Source organism: Haemaphysalis longicornis, unplaced genomic scaffold (genome assembly GCF_048455015.1).
Source record: "Haemaphysalis longicornis isolate Haplotype H1 unplaced genomic scaffold, Haemaphysalis longicornis Haplotype H1 scaffold_7, whole genome shotgun sequence".
Classification (NCBI taxonomy): domain Eukaryota; kingdom Metazoa; phylum Arthropoda; class Arachnida; order Ixodida; family Ixodidae; genus Haemaphysalis; species Haemaphysalis longicornis.
In genome coordinates, this window is record NW_027526422.1 from 103,420,289 (window position 1) to 103,436,910 (window position 16,622).

At 47.9% G+C, this 16,622-nt stretch overlaps 1 protein-coding gene across 1 annotated transcript in view; it reads left to right on the plus strand.

The window, feature by feature from the left end:
• The window catches only part of LOC144146450 (neprilysin-like), a 34,246-nt gene extending 19,518 nt beyond the window's left edge, over positions 1–14,728 (plus strand). The window contains exons 4-8 of the mRNA XM_077678405.1: positions 776–1,158; positions 3,408–3,596; positions 4,964–5,195; positions 9,246–9,589; positions 13,526–14,728. Coding sequence (XP_077534531.1) covers positions 776–1,158; positions 3,408–3,596; positions 4,964–5,195; positions 9,246–9,589; positions 13,526–14,693 — 2,316 coding nt within the window. The 3' untranslated portion in view covers positions 14,694–14,728. The remainder of the gene's footprint in view (positions 1–775; positions 1,159–3,407; positions 3,597–4,963; positions 5,196–9,245; positions 9,590–13,525) is intronic.
• The last annotated feature ends 1,894 nt before the right edge of the window (positions 14,729–16,622 follow it).

Genomic DNA, 16,622 nt, shown 5'->3' on the forward strand with positions numbered 1-16,622 from the left:
TGAGACGCCATTCCAGAGAGCACGACCAAGACGCGATATGTAATCAGTGGCCTAGAGAACGCATAGCTATAAGGGCGTGCGTAAGGCGCATGTCCTTATAGCTTATGCTTATAGCTTATGTTTGGACAAAGGCCTCCATTGAATAGCAGCCATCTTACCTGTGTATTCAAGCTTCCACTCCCCAGCCTATGTCGATTTCCATTCTCCGGCCGTTATTTAAACCGTTTCACGACGTGGATTTCCTTTAACATCTCTCCCCCAGCCAGCCTACATGCACTAAGCGTGCTCCGGATAACAGCCCACTAACTCTCCGCGACCTTGCAAATAATCTCCATGAACACTCCGCGCCTTCTTCCCCGGCAATAAGTTCTCCATCTGTGCTATTTCTTTATTATTTTACTTGGTTACTCTCTTTCACTCGTCTGTGGTAAAAAGTCCCTACTTTCAACGATGGACCTACCTTCCTTTGCTTTTTTAAAATGCCCGGCCTAGGCCTATCGCTTTCTGCACCCGTTAAGGCTGGCAGCTGGCAGCATGGAATGCAGTCGCAAAAGTACTACCGTGCAGTGCAGTACTGCCTTGATGGGGGCCGCAAATCGAAACAGGCAATATTTTGTTTGCAAGACTAGCAGAACATTTAAAGGCAATCAATGAAACTGTTTTGTGTTATGTACGCACCACCAAATGCTCTACCGCGCCAAACAACCAACGGGCACTCGCCCATGCAGCTGAAACCAAACGTGAGGGGGCAACTTCTTTATATGATCGCATGCAGGGTCTCTCACCAACGCCGCAGCGGTCACATCCGTTGCCGGGACAGAAGGCAACACAGCCGCCAAACGCGCAAGCAGTTGCACTGGCCTTGGTCGTCCTGACTGTCGTACTGCTGCTGACCTTGGTCTTGGTGGTCTTCTCTCTGGTACAATTCAGCTACGCCTCCCGCTCACGGCTCTGCGAGACCTCCGACTGTCGATTCCACGCCCATTTGGTTGTGGGTGGCCTCAACAAGAGCCTCGACCCGTGCGAAGATTTCGCTGCCTTTGTCTGCTCTGCCTGGAAGCCCATGTCCCACTATGTTGATGGCGAGGTCTCTACTCGAGCGGATGTCGTGCAGAACTTTGCCTCCCACTTCAACAGCAGCCTCGCCAAAGACCGGGAGTAAGTGCATGCCAATGTTTGGCAGAGTTCGTAGTGCCATCACCTTACCTACCGCCTGGTCGGACCAAATATTTAGTTTCGATCATTCGCTAAAATGTAATATGTCAGGAAGGTAGCAGCAGCCATCCTTTTTCTTATTCCACTTGGCCACACAGCACCCACCCTTGCAGCAGCTTCCGAGGACAATCACAATCTAATAACAGCACATGGCGCTATAATTTCTGCACCGTGACCTGGTATACATTCTTTTCGGAACTTCACTCTCATGCAACGCATCGTCGCCTCGGTTTGGTGCTACTCTCAAAATTTAAAGATGGTACAAAAATATTACAGAAAGAATTGCACACAGCTTTGACCACCACCACATCCTTCCCATAACGGGTACAATATTTCACGCGCCCAACATAGGGGCACCTGTATTCACCCGCAATTCCTCGTGTAACCCGCCGCGGTGGCTCAGTGGCTAAGGCGTTGCGCTGCTGAGCACAAGGTTGCGGGTTCAATTCCCGGCCGCGGCGGCCGCTTTTCTGATGTAGGCGAAAAGCAAAAACGCCCGTGTGTACGAGATTTCGGCGCACGTTAAAGATCCCCAGGTGGTCAAAATTAATCCGGAGCCCTTCACTACGGCGCGCCTCATCGCCTGCACTGCGTCGGTGCGTTAAACCGTGCAATCAGTTCAGTTTCAGTTCAGTTCAGTTTATTCCCAGAAGCATCTGGACGACTTCCTGGCTAAAAGCTGCTCGAGCAGCTTGACAAAGGCGCAGGAATCAGAATTCCTCGCGTATTTTTATTTATGTAGTGTACCCCTCTCTTTGGCTTTGTAGGCGACGCAAACTGCATCGACTAGCTGTTTCGAGTTTTTGTGTTCCCTCTTATATAAAACGAAACCCTCACGGCACGTTTTTTAAAGCGAAGTTTTACTACTTTCGTTCAGCGGTTTCACCGCAGATGCGCACTTCTTTTTACATCAGACGCACCCCACTGAGACAGACCCTTCTAAGCGCATCGCGTGATTCTCCGGGCCCCCTTTTCGACAATGCATACAAGGCTCTCTTTTCAGTCGTTCTGTTCAGCTGATAAGCTGAGCGGTGCGCGGTTGCGAGCGGTCAGCTGATCGCAGCCGGCCAACCCCGCCGCCTTCCACGCGTGCCCCGCTTGGTCGTCTCGGGCTACGCAAGTCATCTTGCGCCCGGCGAAGAGTAACACCGCGTTCGCCGCGAATGAAAGCGAGGCGGGCCTCCTCCTGTGAGCGTTGCGCGGGACCGAACGGCGTTGAGCTCTGGTCGGCAATACAGCTACATCAAAGGTTAACCAAGCGCAACCAAGAGTCAAGAAGACTAGCCCAAGCTTTTGCTTTGAATATAAAATGTTATCTGAGCTAAGCCGCTGCCATTTCAGGAAACACCTTAACATTTGTCACCCTTGCCTGGATGGTAATAATAACATAAGCGAACATTTCTTTAACTATCGAAGGTGATACTGCTGAAATGAGTAGTTTTTAAAAAGAGCTGTAATATTTGCAGGAGATTACGATGCTCCACAACTCGAAAGGTTAGTGCAGCTCTTTGGGGGTTTTTATTTTGAGAGATTGTATTGTGATAAATTAGTTGGAAAGACGTGCGTGTATGTGCAATTGGGGCCCAATAATATTTGTATAAGGAGAATGGTGTAAGTAGTGTCGCTTTCCCAGACAATGTGTTGTGTGAGACATTGAAAACTCAGCGCAGTGTGGCGCCACTGCCTCGCTAATCGGGACAACACGAGAGAGAGCGAATGGCTATGCGGAGTGCGCGCGTTTCACAGCAGACGGCGCCACCAGAGAGACCTCTGCTCACGAAGAATGTGTTTCCTTGTGCACTACTCTCATCCTCTTATGTCCTTCTCACGCGTGCCCTGTACCTTTTCGCCTTCCTGCTCGCGTTCTCTTCGCTAGCACCGTCAGTCATTATTTGGCACGGTCCACGTTAGCTCCCTTTCCGCGGCCCTATGCAAAAAAATCGCTCTCTATGTTATCCAGATGCGGGACGGGATTCCGACGGGTCTCAACGAGATGAGCGCACGCTGAAGATCAGCGCTGTATGTCTTTGGGATCACACAGTTTAAGGGTTTTTGGGCCCGTCAAGTTGCAATTGAGCAACTTTTTCCCGATTTCCCTTGATAAAGATTTGTATGTGCTTTACTGGAAATAAACTTTCAACTTTCAACTTTCAAGTTTCTTATAACTTCACAAAACTCGTTTTTGTATGCAGAATTCCAGCAGCACGTCAAGCCCACGACCTTCTCACCACCTGCCTCAATAAGACCGCCTATGGAGCTGAAGGGCGGCACGTCATCTCCCAGTTCTTGGCCGATGAGGGCGTGCCGTGGCCACGACCAGCCGTGACTTCGCTACCCGTCGTCGCATCACCCTTCCGGGTTCTTCTGCGGTTTGCTCTCAAGTAAATGAATGAATGAAGGAAACTGATTAACATAAGGATGGCAACTCGGCCTGAGTGTGCCGAGTAAATTGAAGGATAAAAATATCAGTGCATGTTTACAGCGTAATATTAATCTGGGCTTACAAGAGAAAGGATTTCGGAAGCAGTGAATGTTCGGTGTGGTAAAGAAGTTCTCAAATTCTCCGCCCGTATGCAAACGTGGATACACAGTTCCTGACAAAGTTCTTTAACCTTCCCTTGAAGCAATGAACCTGACATTATTCTGCTCACTGGTTTTTCTAACCGCCAAAATTGCGCATCTAAAATTGCGGCATCATTATATGGATTATTAAAAAAACGCCTGACGTTGGCAAGAGAAGCAGTAAAACAGCTCCTAGAACACGCGTCTTTGAAGCGTTCCATTTCCCAAGCTTTCTGAGGAAGCCAACGATGATAAACATTTTACCTTGGAGATTATTGAAGCGCTTTAGTTTCTATACTACCACAAAAACTTGTGTGCGCCAATAATGCCGCGGTCCATATATACGTTTTGTTCTCCGCTCATCGAAATTCCTTCAAAAGTGCTTACGCTCGAGGTGTTCAGTGTAATGCAAATTGTTTTCGCACAGTTAATGCCGACGGTGAAATCTTGCTTTGTGCGTAATTTAAAGTTTAGCAACACCTTTCACAGCCATTTTACCTATCACATTGAAATGTAAGGGCAGTACCTTTCGACTACGAATTACGCAAACGTTATCTAGGCTTCCGCATAGTATTTTTCCACTCATTATATGCAAGGCGCCTCCTTGCTCTAACTCGAATTATGATTTTCCTGAAACGGATAATGCTAGGTTCCAGATCAGCCGTAATTTTGAGCGAGAATCCTGGTGATGATTCTGATGAACGCGGCGTAGTTGAGAAGTGTCTGGTTTTCAGTGTTATCCCAAATGCGTGTAGTACTATGTCAACCTGCCTCCATTTTCAACTGTAGAAGAAAGCAAAAAAAGCACCATATAAACACAATAATTTTCCTCGTCGGTGCCTCATATTTCAATGAAAATGAGCAGCTTCAGAATTACTCAATTTTGCTATTAAAAGACACTGTGTCATAGGGCGACCTCACGTTACTCATACTGCGTATTATAAAATCAAGGTAACTCTGAAACTCGACTAAAGACCGTATTTACCACAAGACTGCGTGACATGGGAGCGATTCAAAGAATGAAACTCTCGAATCTACTAAACGGCGGTCATGGTCGTCGCCGCTTCTTTGTTTTCTTCTTCCGTTTTTAGGGTTATGGAATAAGAACGCACAGCTTTTCTTCATGTGCGCGGCAGAACAAAAAGAAGGGCGAAAGTTTTCACCCCGGTCCATACCTTGCCGACAGGTGGCGCTTGCCTCTGTGGTTCGACGTGAGGGTGCTGACCAGCTTTGCGGGTGGTAAACGAGCCGTCGTCATCTCGGACAACCCCCAACTGCGGTATTGGGCCGCCCTACACAGGCGACTGCTCGCCGAGGGGGAATTCCACAAGTACTGGCTGGCGCACTACAACTTGCTGGCACCACAAGAACGCTCGAACGACACGCAACCGGCTTTCGCCATTAACGCCTCAGTTAGGGTGAGCTACGGCCCTTTTGTCTGCCATGTGGGACATTAAAGTGCAGTTTGGGACTTTCCTTGTGTAATTACATCAGCGCAATTACACGTCGCTCAACGCCAGGCGTTCGAGCCAGCCCCGTTGTTGCAAGAATGCGTGACCCGTGTTATATTAAAGCCGCCATCTTTCGTTGGTGACCGAATGGCCCTTGGCGCTGCGTCTCAAGAACGTGAAATTTTTGTCGTAAAGTTAGTTTGATTTCTTTCTGATCTATAAATGATAGCTACCAAAAACAAAATTGCATTCTCACTAAGCGACTTCAAAATAAACATGAAACTGCCCAACTTCCTAGAAAGAAAGAATAAAGAAACAGCAGCGTGTATTAGGCAACAGATTCCTGTGGCAGACATTATAGTTCGAAGGACACATCGACCATTCGTTTAACGGAGCAGCAGCCAATAGACCGTAAACGCAATCAGGGTCGATAAGCTAAGGACTCGATGGAGGGATGAACTGCGGAAATTCGGGGGCAAAGGGCCGACTACTCTCGAACACGATAGACGTGGCTGGAAATCTTTGGGTGAAGCATTCTCTGTGCAGTGGACAAAACCGTCTGACGATCATGCCCACCTAGAAATTTGTGAATACTTACATGAATAGGTCAGAAGACAGCACAGGCAAACGTAATGCTGCTCCAAAAGATCATGTGTAGAACTGGCAAAACCAGAATTCGTAAAGTTTACGCTGCACCTTAACTGACATCAAAACTGCTGATATTTGTGGTGGTGATCACTACGACACTAAGAAAGTCGTACCGACTGAAACATAATTGATGTGGGTAAAGTTCATGACGTACGTACGAGTACTCTCCGGAAAACGCTTAGCACAAGCCAGACATACTGCGAAATCTACGAAAAATTGGCTGTGTAATACCTCTTGCGATGCGGTAGTTGAGGAACCATTAATGTCCTTTGGCGGAGGGCATGTGCCGGTATTGAGAACGCAGACGTATTTCCACCGGTTAAAGGTGACTGCTACGCCACGGGGTAAGGCAGCGTGGTAATATACGAACCTCCGCGTAGCACGATATTAAATAACGTGTCCTCAAACCTGAACGGCCCTCGTTTTCACTAAGTATTTCTTCTTCTTCCTGATAGGGGAACTGAAAGCCTTGGACAATCGCCTCTTAGTCTTCACCACAGGAAGCCGTAATGTTGAGGCGTATATGGCGGGTCAAGCAACGTAGGCTCACCCTTTTCTAACAAACCTATCTTCAATATATTTTTTGCCTTCAGGCAGTTCTGCCGCTGAACGAATTTCAACAGCCACAGGATGTGAAAGGGCGATTTTCGTGACCTTATCGACCTGAAATGTAACCTCTCCTCCCAGGGGTAATAAATAATGTTCCGAAGGCAGCAGCTTTACGGGCGCAATCTTTGGAGTACTATCCAAGCAACACCCTCCTCCAGATAATTTCAAAGTGTCAACTAGTACCCAAGTTAACATTCTTTAGAAATTGCCAGCTAGAAGGCCGGTGTCTGTTGTTCTTACCTAGCGCTGTGGATGCTACGAGCTTACCAGCTCGGTACAAGACTATTTAGAGACACCTGTCAAGGCCCTTGCACTCCGAGATACGCGTAGTCATTGGCTCCGCTCTGAGGTGCGTCACTGTTTTTTTAGCGTCATGCGTCAGGCCCATGCTCCGCCTACTATTTCCACATCGGCCGCGCTGTCCTCTCGTCACCTTTAGAATAGGGAAACGGGTGTTTGTGGGCCGGGTAGGGGTAGGGGTGAAACACAACACGCTCGCTCACGACAATTTTTAGAGATTTCCACCGACGAATAACGCCCCGGTTACGTTCCTTGCATGCGGCGCTCTCGCGGTTAAAAGGTCCATTAGTGGCAGGTTCGCCCAGAAAACGCTAAGGATCAAAGCGGTTCTTTGGTCACCCCATTACCAAGCCACGCCGACGACAACACCCACAGCACTTTTTCACCGCACTATCACTTCCTCGCACGAACGTGAAAACTGATTTCAATCCATAGTCCCCTTCTGGCTCGCGGCAATAAGTTTTAGCTTCTGCTACCTACGTCGATCCGCGCGGGCTCCTCCGCAGAAGACAGATGCTTGCAATTGCGACGGTTGCGCGCCGACCGTTTGCGCCTGTGGTAGACGCTCCGTGCGTTTCATTGTTATTCATATCGTGTAAGCCGCGCGCTATATCCACGAACTAAGCTGAGCTCATGTGGCGGGTGGCGACCATCGATTGATTGATTGTAGGGTTTAACGCACCGACGCAACGCAGGCGATGAGGCGTGCCGTAGTGGAGTGCTCCGGGTTAATTTTGACCACCTGGGAATCTTTGACGCGCGCCCAAATCTCGTACATACGGGCGTTTTTGCTTTTCGCCTACATCAAAAAAACAACCGCTGGGGCCGGCAATCGAACCCGCGTCTTCGTGCTCAGCAGCACAACGCCTTAGGCACTGAGCCACCGCGCCGGGTGTGGTGACCATCGACATTCTTCCCTACAATAATTCTCCGTGCTGGAGGGTCGCCCGCTTAGGCGGCCACCCGAACCACCGAAACCACTGGCGGTTTCCCCCAGAACTGGAAACAGTTATTGCCTGCACCATATAATAGAACCCGCCAATAGCGCCGTATAATATTCAGCGCCAGTTGCGTGATAGTGGCTGCGTCACAACCGAATAGCTACGTCAAGGATGCCTTGTATGGCGGCTAGAAGTCACAGGTGAACACAGACGGAAAGAAGTATCTTTCTCGCCTGTACGGCCCCTGCACTTCAGAGAGGAGTAATATTTGGTATATGTTGCCGTACTGCAGTGATTGCGAGCCTGAAATTGCTACCTTCGGAAGCCTTTTTGCGTCCCCTTTAAGGTAACCAAACTTACCGTCCCTGCGCCGATCAACATTCAGGGCTACGACGATGATTTAGCTTAGTTTGTAAGATAAGCGCTTTAAGAGGGACAGTTATCATATCTGTCAATGCCCCCGCTCCGTTGTCAGGCTAAGCACCGCACACAACAGCCCCGTCACACCAGGGAAGAACTTTGCGCCGATCATAACTCTATTGCACCCGTAATGAAGCGAACCACAATTGCTATTTGGAGTCGGACTGCACAGACACTCTAGAATTCTTCATACTGGTACTGTGTATAAACACGACTGCCTCTAACTTTTCAATGCAAACATGCTCACTTATTGCAGTCAAAAAAAGTTAATTATTCAATTTTATTTAATTCGGTTGCTGATCAGCGTAATTACTATGTATATCACTTCGTGTCTCACTGGCCACGTAACGTATTTGTACAGGTGGTTGTCTTGTGCCTACCAGTTCCTAATTTCAAGAAAACCATGAAGCCTATTTTTGAACACACGCTATCAAAAAAGTATTTGCTCAAACTTTGCATCGTGTTTGCAATTTCGTTTACTCACTAATAATAAGAGTTTTCCGGTACGCCAGTGTCTATGCATGATGTTTTCGCACTTCATAAAAAACCAGGTAGGAATTCCTTTTACGTTTTTCCCCTTTATTGCTGAACAATAAAAGTGTCTGCGAGTAGATCTGCCCTGTAACTTAAGGTAGTTCGGCGAGCAAATCTCCCAAGATGTTGTTGCCAAAAAATATTGGTGGGTTCTTTCACCCGCTAAGTTTAGAGCGAAAACTCTTTTACGCCACGTACCGCAAGGTTATTCATCGCGTCGAAATGACTTTGATCTGCTGGAGGCACTGTTGCAGGTGTGAAATCACGCCGCGAGATCCTCTGCGGAGAGGCGGTGCAGATGCTCTCGCTAGCAGCGTCGTCGCTGTGGTACCACGTGACTAGATGAGGCCTTAACGTATGCTTTGCCGGCGCTCGGTCGCTTACTATCGCTGTTTATGGCGCACCTTCGCCGCAGCACAATCGTGGCCGGTGTTACCTTTCATAAAACGCTGATTGCACAGGCGTTGCACAACCAAGCCAAATAGAGCACTCACTCGTGATAACAAGGTTTACAAGTGTTTAACCTGACTCATTTTGGTTTCTTGCGCACTTGTCATTCAACAAGGAGGCCCAGCTGCAGAGCGACGTATTCCAGGCGCTGCTCGGTGACCGCGAAGGAAAGACCTCAGTTGGCGCCATGGTCACACTGGACGAGGTGGAGGCGAACACCACGTGCTCTGGGTCAGCCGCTACCGGCGTCTGGGCCGCTTCCCTGACAGAGCTTACGGCCATCTGGAACGAGGTCCCCTTTAGGGCATCGGACGTCATCCTCCTCAGAGATGTTGGCCTGCTGCTGGCGCTTGAAAGACTCGCCTGCAGTCATGACGCCACAGAGCTCCTGGAGGCGATTGGCTGGCTCCTTGCGCAGATCCTGGCACCCGTGGTTGACTTCGGGATCCTGCGATTCAGGTAAACACTCAAAAAATCTCTTTCCACTACACTTGAACCTTCTCTGATTTATGTGGACTTTGGAAGAGGTGCTGTCAGTAATCCAGAACCAGTAGTAAGGAAAACAAACACGGTGCACCCTTCACAACAAAGCACACCTGACTGCTCTCCACGAAGAGGTACCGCCATAGAGGGTGCTTTGCCGACCTATACCATGTTTAAATGACAGTTACCCTATAAGCTGGAACCTAGCTGTACTCACTTGGTATTCAGTGTTAAAATCAACTACGTGAGCGGCCCTGGACGTGCACACAGTAGTGGTCACGTAGGACAGAACTCATTTTGCTCACATATCACAATCTTAAACGCTGACATGTTGAATGCGCGTCCAGCTATGATGGTGAATAAGCTTTGCTTCGTTGCCGCCTGTCGAATTTACCCATCTGAGTTGACGATTGCAGAAATCGAGATTACGGATTGAGGCCGGCGACTTATCTTTTATATTCTGGAATTTGTACGGGCTTGCTGCGTAGATGTTTTCGAGGAAGAGCGAACTAAGAGAGTCGAGCATTTCAAAGGCGATATTTTAAAGTTTTGATGTGTGCACTATACTGGACGTTCAAAACTAAGCGTTGTGGTTTTCTCAAAATCAGGCATTAGGACGCCCGCGAATACCAACTGTTCAAATAAGTTATTTGGCCACGGGTAATATTATTTATGTCAGTAGCTCGATGAACTAAAATAACTAATTAACTTCTTGTTGACTGCGGTACGTGGGTATGTTAGTACTGCAAAGCTAGAGGCAGTCGGGTTTCTATACAGTATCATTTGAAGAATACTTCTCCCGTATCTACGCTCCAAGATATCTGACTTCAAATTTTAATTGTCATCCTCTTGATCACGCATGCAAGAGATTTAAGATCGGCGCAAAGCTCCTCCTTGATGTGACGCAGCTGTGTCTTCATTTCCCCAGCCTAGAGGGGAAGGGGGCCGTTATCATCTTGGCCGATGCCTCCGCACCGTAGTCGGACTAGACGACGCACGAAGTAGCCGGGTGACATCAAAGCGGAGCTTTGCGCGATCCTTACTCTATTGCACGCGTAATGAAGCGAACGAAAATCACTCTTTGGAGTCATATTAATATCTCGGAGCACAGACACGCTAGAAGACTTCTTCCAACTGATACTGTGTAGAAACACGACTGTCTGTGACTCTTCAATAACAACATGCCCACTTACTCCAGTCAACAAAAAGTTATTTATTCACCTTTAGTTAATTTGGCTGCTGACAGCGGTAATTATCATCTCAATTTGTGTCTCCCTGGCTACGTAACTTATTTGCACAGGTGGTCTTCGCGTGCCTCCCGGTTCCTAAGTTTAAGAAAACCATAAAGCATAACTTTATACACCCAGATTTTAGTGAACCGGGCAATATCATACTGAGTAGAGCCATCAAACCTGTTCTACATGACAAAAGGCTAACCGTTTCTCATTGAAGTTCAGATAAAAGACAAGTGGCACACGTGCTCATCAGAATGAACATCGAACAGTGTATGACTAGAATTCTATTGGTGAGGGGTTGACACCTGGGCGTTTTTTGCCGGAATGCCTCACGCGCAACTCCCGGGCCCCGTAAAACGTAATCAAAGAATGGCGCAGCAGCAAGATTCATCCATTCATTCCGGCCACTCCCCTTCCAACTGCAACATGAATCCTCAAAGACCTAACAGTAAAGTGGCAGAAGGACGGCACTGCTGTGTTCACATCAATATAAACGGCGTAGAACAAAGTTGAATTAATTGCCTGTACGTAATCTCGGCTCACTCGAAGAAACAACGCCAACCTTTGGTTACATTAATTATAACCAATAAAACATCAGTGCGACAGCATTAAAGTGCTATGTTAATCAAACATTTGGGGTCCATGGCGCATGAAACGGCCGATGGAATGTACACCAAACGGCCGTCGTCAACCATTCTAGTGACTTACTCTTCAAATGAAATCAAAATTACAAGAGAGGACTGAATGCACTCGGGCAGAAGCGTCATATCCCAGAGAAACATTACAACGTCACTAATTCCTGTGAAACAAAAATCTGGTAGATTTTTGGTTGCGCAGGCTTTCAAACAGTGTCCTACGGAATGCGTTACAAAAATGGAACCCCTCTACCACCGCAGCTAGGGGTTTCTACTCGAACAAAGGTGAACAATAAGAGAGGTTGTGGCCTCCCACTTAGAAACTTCTGTTGGCCACGACAGTGAAGTTCCACGACAGTGAAGCTCACTACTAAGGCATAAATTTGGTACCTGCATGTACACATGTATAGCAATTACCTGAGTGGCAAAGACGTTCCCGCTAACAGCTTATATACAAGGACAACAAGGGCGATTGTGAATGCTCTCCGGCACACAAATCGATAGAGGAAAGACAATGCTGAAAAAGAAAGTGATGATGATGATAACGGCAACATTGATGATGAAGATAATGATAATGATAAGAAGTCACGTGCGTACGACTGGAAAAGTGCCATCGTAGCCGCAAAATCCTTACCGCACACAGAATCAACGATCTGCATTCCACGCGACATCTGTTTGTTCGTCATTATAGCTACGTTAATGATGGCTGCATTCACAAAATTTTTGGAGTCTATCTTGCGAACAATTTTGTGTTAGACGGCACTGCAGCCTCCCGGCCTCAAAACGCCCTTAGAACGGCTTATCATCCCCACACATTCTTGGTTGCGCATAATTTCAGACTCCAGCTCCGGTATTTTCCAAGTCATTGTGACCTCCACAAGAAACACCTCATGTCCCATGAGTACATGTCTTGGCAGAGACTCTTAAAACTCTAAATTAAAGAATATTTCATTGAACGCCATAATGTCTAACGTGTACAATTACTATTATTTTGGAAGCGTGAAGCTCATCCTTCTATTCAGGCCACTCTCAGTTCAGTTGCGAAGAGGCTTCAGGGCCCTTTGCATATGGCTTTTTTTTTCTTCAGGTACATGACCTGAGCTGAGCAAGAGTTACAGGGTGATCAAACTTAAATGGACATGTTTTCTTAAAATTAGACACTTAGATGGTCCTTAAGAGCGCTTCTACAGGATGGTTGTGTTCAGGGCGGCACAGAATGAGGTGGTAAATATTGATGTAGGTGGCTTAATTGCTAACATTGAATAATTACTTTTTTAGTGGCTGTAGTCAGCAAGGATGTTCGTATCAAAAAGTTAGACGCAATCGTCTTTCTACGCAGTTTCATTTGGAAGAATTCTTCTAGCGCCTCCGCACTCCGAGATCGAACTGCGAAGTTTAATTGCCATCGCATGATTACGCGTGCTAGACAGTGAAGACCGGTGAGAAGGTCCTCCCTTTTGTAACGTTCCTCCTAAGTACAGTGTTTTGTTTGACAATGGGATGTAGGCATAGGCAAAAACAATAACTGGCCCCCTTTCAGTCTTGGGTGGCCTTATGGCGATCTTGAGTACTCAGAGCCCCTATCGAAACACAGAAGAAAGGGGGGGGGGGTGCTTCGTGCCGTTCTACCCTGCCTACATGGGGAACCACGCGAACGCCAATTAAACTCCCCAGTTCTATATCTCGGAGTGCGGATGCGCTGTCATAATTCTGCCAAATAAAACTTAGTAGAAACACGATTGCGTCTAACGTTACAATACAAACATGCCTGATTAGTGCAGCCACTAAAAGTTCAATTATTCAATTTTAATTAATCAGGCCACCGACATAAAAAATAACGACCTAATTCGGTGTTTCTCTGGGCGCGTAACTTCCCAGTAGAAGTGCTGTTCACGAAAATATAAGTGCCTAATTTTAGAAAAACCTGTAGACTTAACCTTGATCACCCTGTATAGTGAACAGGGTGATCAAAGTGACCTGTAGGTAGCTTGGCTGCATAAGACATTGTCTTCATAACCCCATTTGTTTCCCCTGTCTCGCAGGAACAAAGGCGATGCCAACGCGGACGACCGGCATTCTTTATTCTGCGCCCGACAGGTGGAAGAGATCTACCGCCCACTCTTGATAGGGCTTGTTCAGGCGCGAGCTTTTCCCGAGAAAGTGCGGCTGGCTGCAGACGATGGGCTCAACCACATCCGAGACACAGCCCTCCCTATGACTGTTGCACTACCATGGCTAGAAACTTCCGCCAAGAGCAACACCCAGCTCAAGATAGATAGTTCTCGCAGGCTTCTATGGCTTCCCAGCAGCGTACCTAAAAACATATCCACCATGTACAACGACTTCGTGGCTCGACGTAGCTACGACACTTTCGCGGACGCCTGGGTCGATTCGCGCAGTATTCCGTACAACCTAAGTGCCACGAACCGGGACACCTTGGACATGGCGGCCAACCTTGTTCTTCCGCTGGCCGATTACGATTATATGAGGAACACGGTTCGGGTCTCCATCCAGGCTCTCTCCCGCCCCGTCTTCTACCCCGAGGGCACCACGGCCATGTTCTACGGGGGCTTGGGAATCACCTACGCCGCCGAACTAGTGAGATCCGTGGACCAAGAAGGAATGTCGGTGCACTATAACGGGTCTTTTGCCTCCTCTTGGGCATCGACCGGTTGGAAGAGTGCTGTGGCGGACCGCGTCGCCTGCTTGGCTGCCCAGAGTGATGACGGACACGGACCAAAGGCGCCTTCCGGACCCCTCTTCCCAGTGATTCCGGCCCTCGAGATGGCCTACACCGCACTGGCGAATGCGCTCGCGCGGGATCCTCAGCCCATCCACCTCGTCCAGTCGTTTACCGAGCGCCAGATATTCTTCATTACTTTCTGCTACCTCTTGTGCGCGGGCCGTCCAGGCACGTCCTTAGAGTGCAACCGCGCCGTGCGCAACTTTCCACAATTTGGGAGGGACTTCGGCTGCACCCTCGGGGCCAAAATGAGGCCCGAAAAGCCGTGCACATTCCTTTTTAACAACGCCACCAACGTAGCGCCTCCCATCGGGGTACAGCAGTCAATGGCGTTGATTTTTCTTATTTTCATTTTTGGTGTTCTATGGGAGCTGCATGACGTTGCTGCAACAACGTGTCACTGGCCATTTCAGACAGCAATTTTTTGGTGCCTGTGCGCGAAAGCTTCGAACTTTGCACGTGGGTAGCCTTCTTTATTGTTCTAGGTGTGTGTTTTCTTCAGAACGGACTCACCGAAATATTTGCGATTAGCCTTGACAGAAATAAATGTTGGTTATTCGAAATCGCGACCACACACAAAGCCTTCTTCGATATAAGAGTTAACTTGTACTGTGTACTGTGGTTTTTCTGTGACGCATAAATGCCTTTGCACATAATCTACTGTTGCAAAAACCTTGGGAACCGACTTACTGGTGTTATATACCCGTAAAGCAAGCGAGCGAAGAAGTAGAAAACACCGTCCTTTTCTTCCTATTCATCATACAATTGGTTGTACGCCTACATCTGAACAAAAAGGAGTGTTTACTGTCATTGCTAAGGAATAGAAAGGTAATAGCCGCATTTGTAAACACGCTTACATTTACGCACACCTGCAAACTTTGGTGCTCACGCCAGGGATGAGCAAATCACACGCCATAATTGGAGTACAATTCCGGTTTCCATTTGCTATGAGTGACACAACCCTATCCTCAACGAGGCTCAACACCACGCCCTGTCATTCAACTCAATGCACACACTTCCCACACTGCTTCACGAGGATAGATGAAGCCCTACTCAAGCTTTGCGGTGGCGCGGTATCATGATCTCGCTAATTCGTTACTTTCTTTTAAGAAAGAGCAGCGTCTCATTTCCAGATTACATCGCTTAGCAACTCATGTCACGATGGATTGATCGACGCAATCATCCAGGCGCGCTCATTACTTGGTGAGGAGAGTGGAAAGGTATGAGTCGGACTGCAATTTCCCACGGCTTAGAGGAACGTTAAGTGATGGCTTTATACTGGCAGAAGAGTGAAACCATGGTGCTGACATTCATGCGATGATACTTAAAAGCAGTGCACTTTATTTTCGTATTTTTCGAGTCCAACAAACAGCGGATCGTGCGGAGAAACCGCGATTCCTAAATTGCAGCTAAGGCAGCGCTCGAACAGAACAAGAGTCGTAAGAGCATGGTTTATGTGAAAGCCCCATGGTTAATATATCTGCACGCTCCGTGCGCCATCTTGTGATGTCGCCAAGGGGCTATCAGCGTCTGAACAGGAACTTTGCCTGCCTTTTGAGTCTCGCCTCAGGACACGTATATTATTTCGCACTATCAACCGTTCGTTTTTGCCTCATATTCGAGTACTTTTGCACATATATACAGTGTCGTGATAGTTGAACGATACGGGTGTCAGCATCTGAGGTATCACCCTACCGTAACCAATGTGCCCCCAGGCATGGGTGCAGCGCTTCGTTGGAATGTAACTGCGTCGAAAATATTTACAGATTGACCACACAGTGTAAAACTTCCCCTGGGCTATGAGGCGTGCCGCGCTGGAGGGCTCCGGATAATTTTTTTCCACTTGGGTATCTGAAACCTGCGCCCAAATCTCGACACACTGGTGTTCTTGCTTCTCTCCTTTAAAGCCGCCGCTCTGCCTGGAATCGAATTTGCGACCTTCGATTCGAGAGCACAACGCCTTTGCCACTAGCCAAAGCGGCAGATATGGTCGGTGGGTGAAACGAATACCGTTAGCGACAAAGCCGTCACAAAACTGGAATGACACTGCTAACGTAGTCCTGTGGCTTGGTTTGATGTCTTCAAGTATGCTGCAAAAGCTTTTTGTAATTGGTTCAGAACTTTTCACTGCTTCAATCGGCCTCATCGCCCGTAATCGTTTTAGGAGCGAAGCGCCTTACGGGCTTGGGCTGTCGGAGTCTCCTTTCGTCGTCTCCTGTATTCACAGTATCAAAACACCGGAACGCTCGTTTTCCAGCGCCTCGCGCTCGAGCGGAACGCGTACTAAAAGAGAAGTGTATAATGAATAAAACTGGATCAAGATAAACGAACGTGATTTAAAGATTTGTGGAACGCTCTTGTCCGCTTCAGCAATAGTCAAGCAGAGGCTGTTTGTA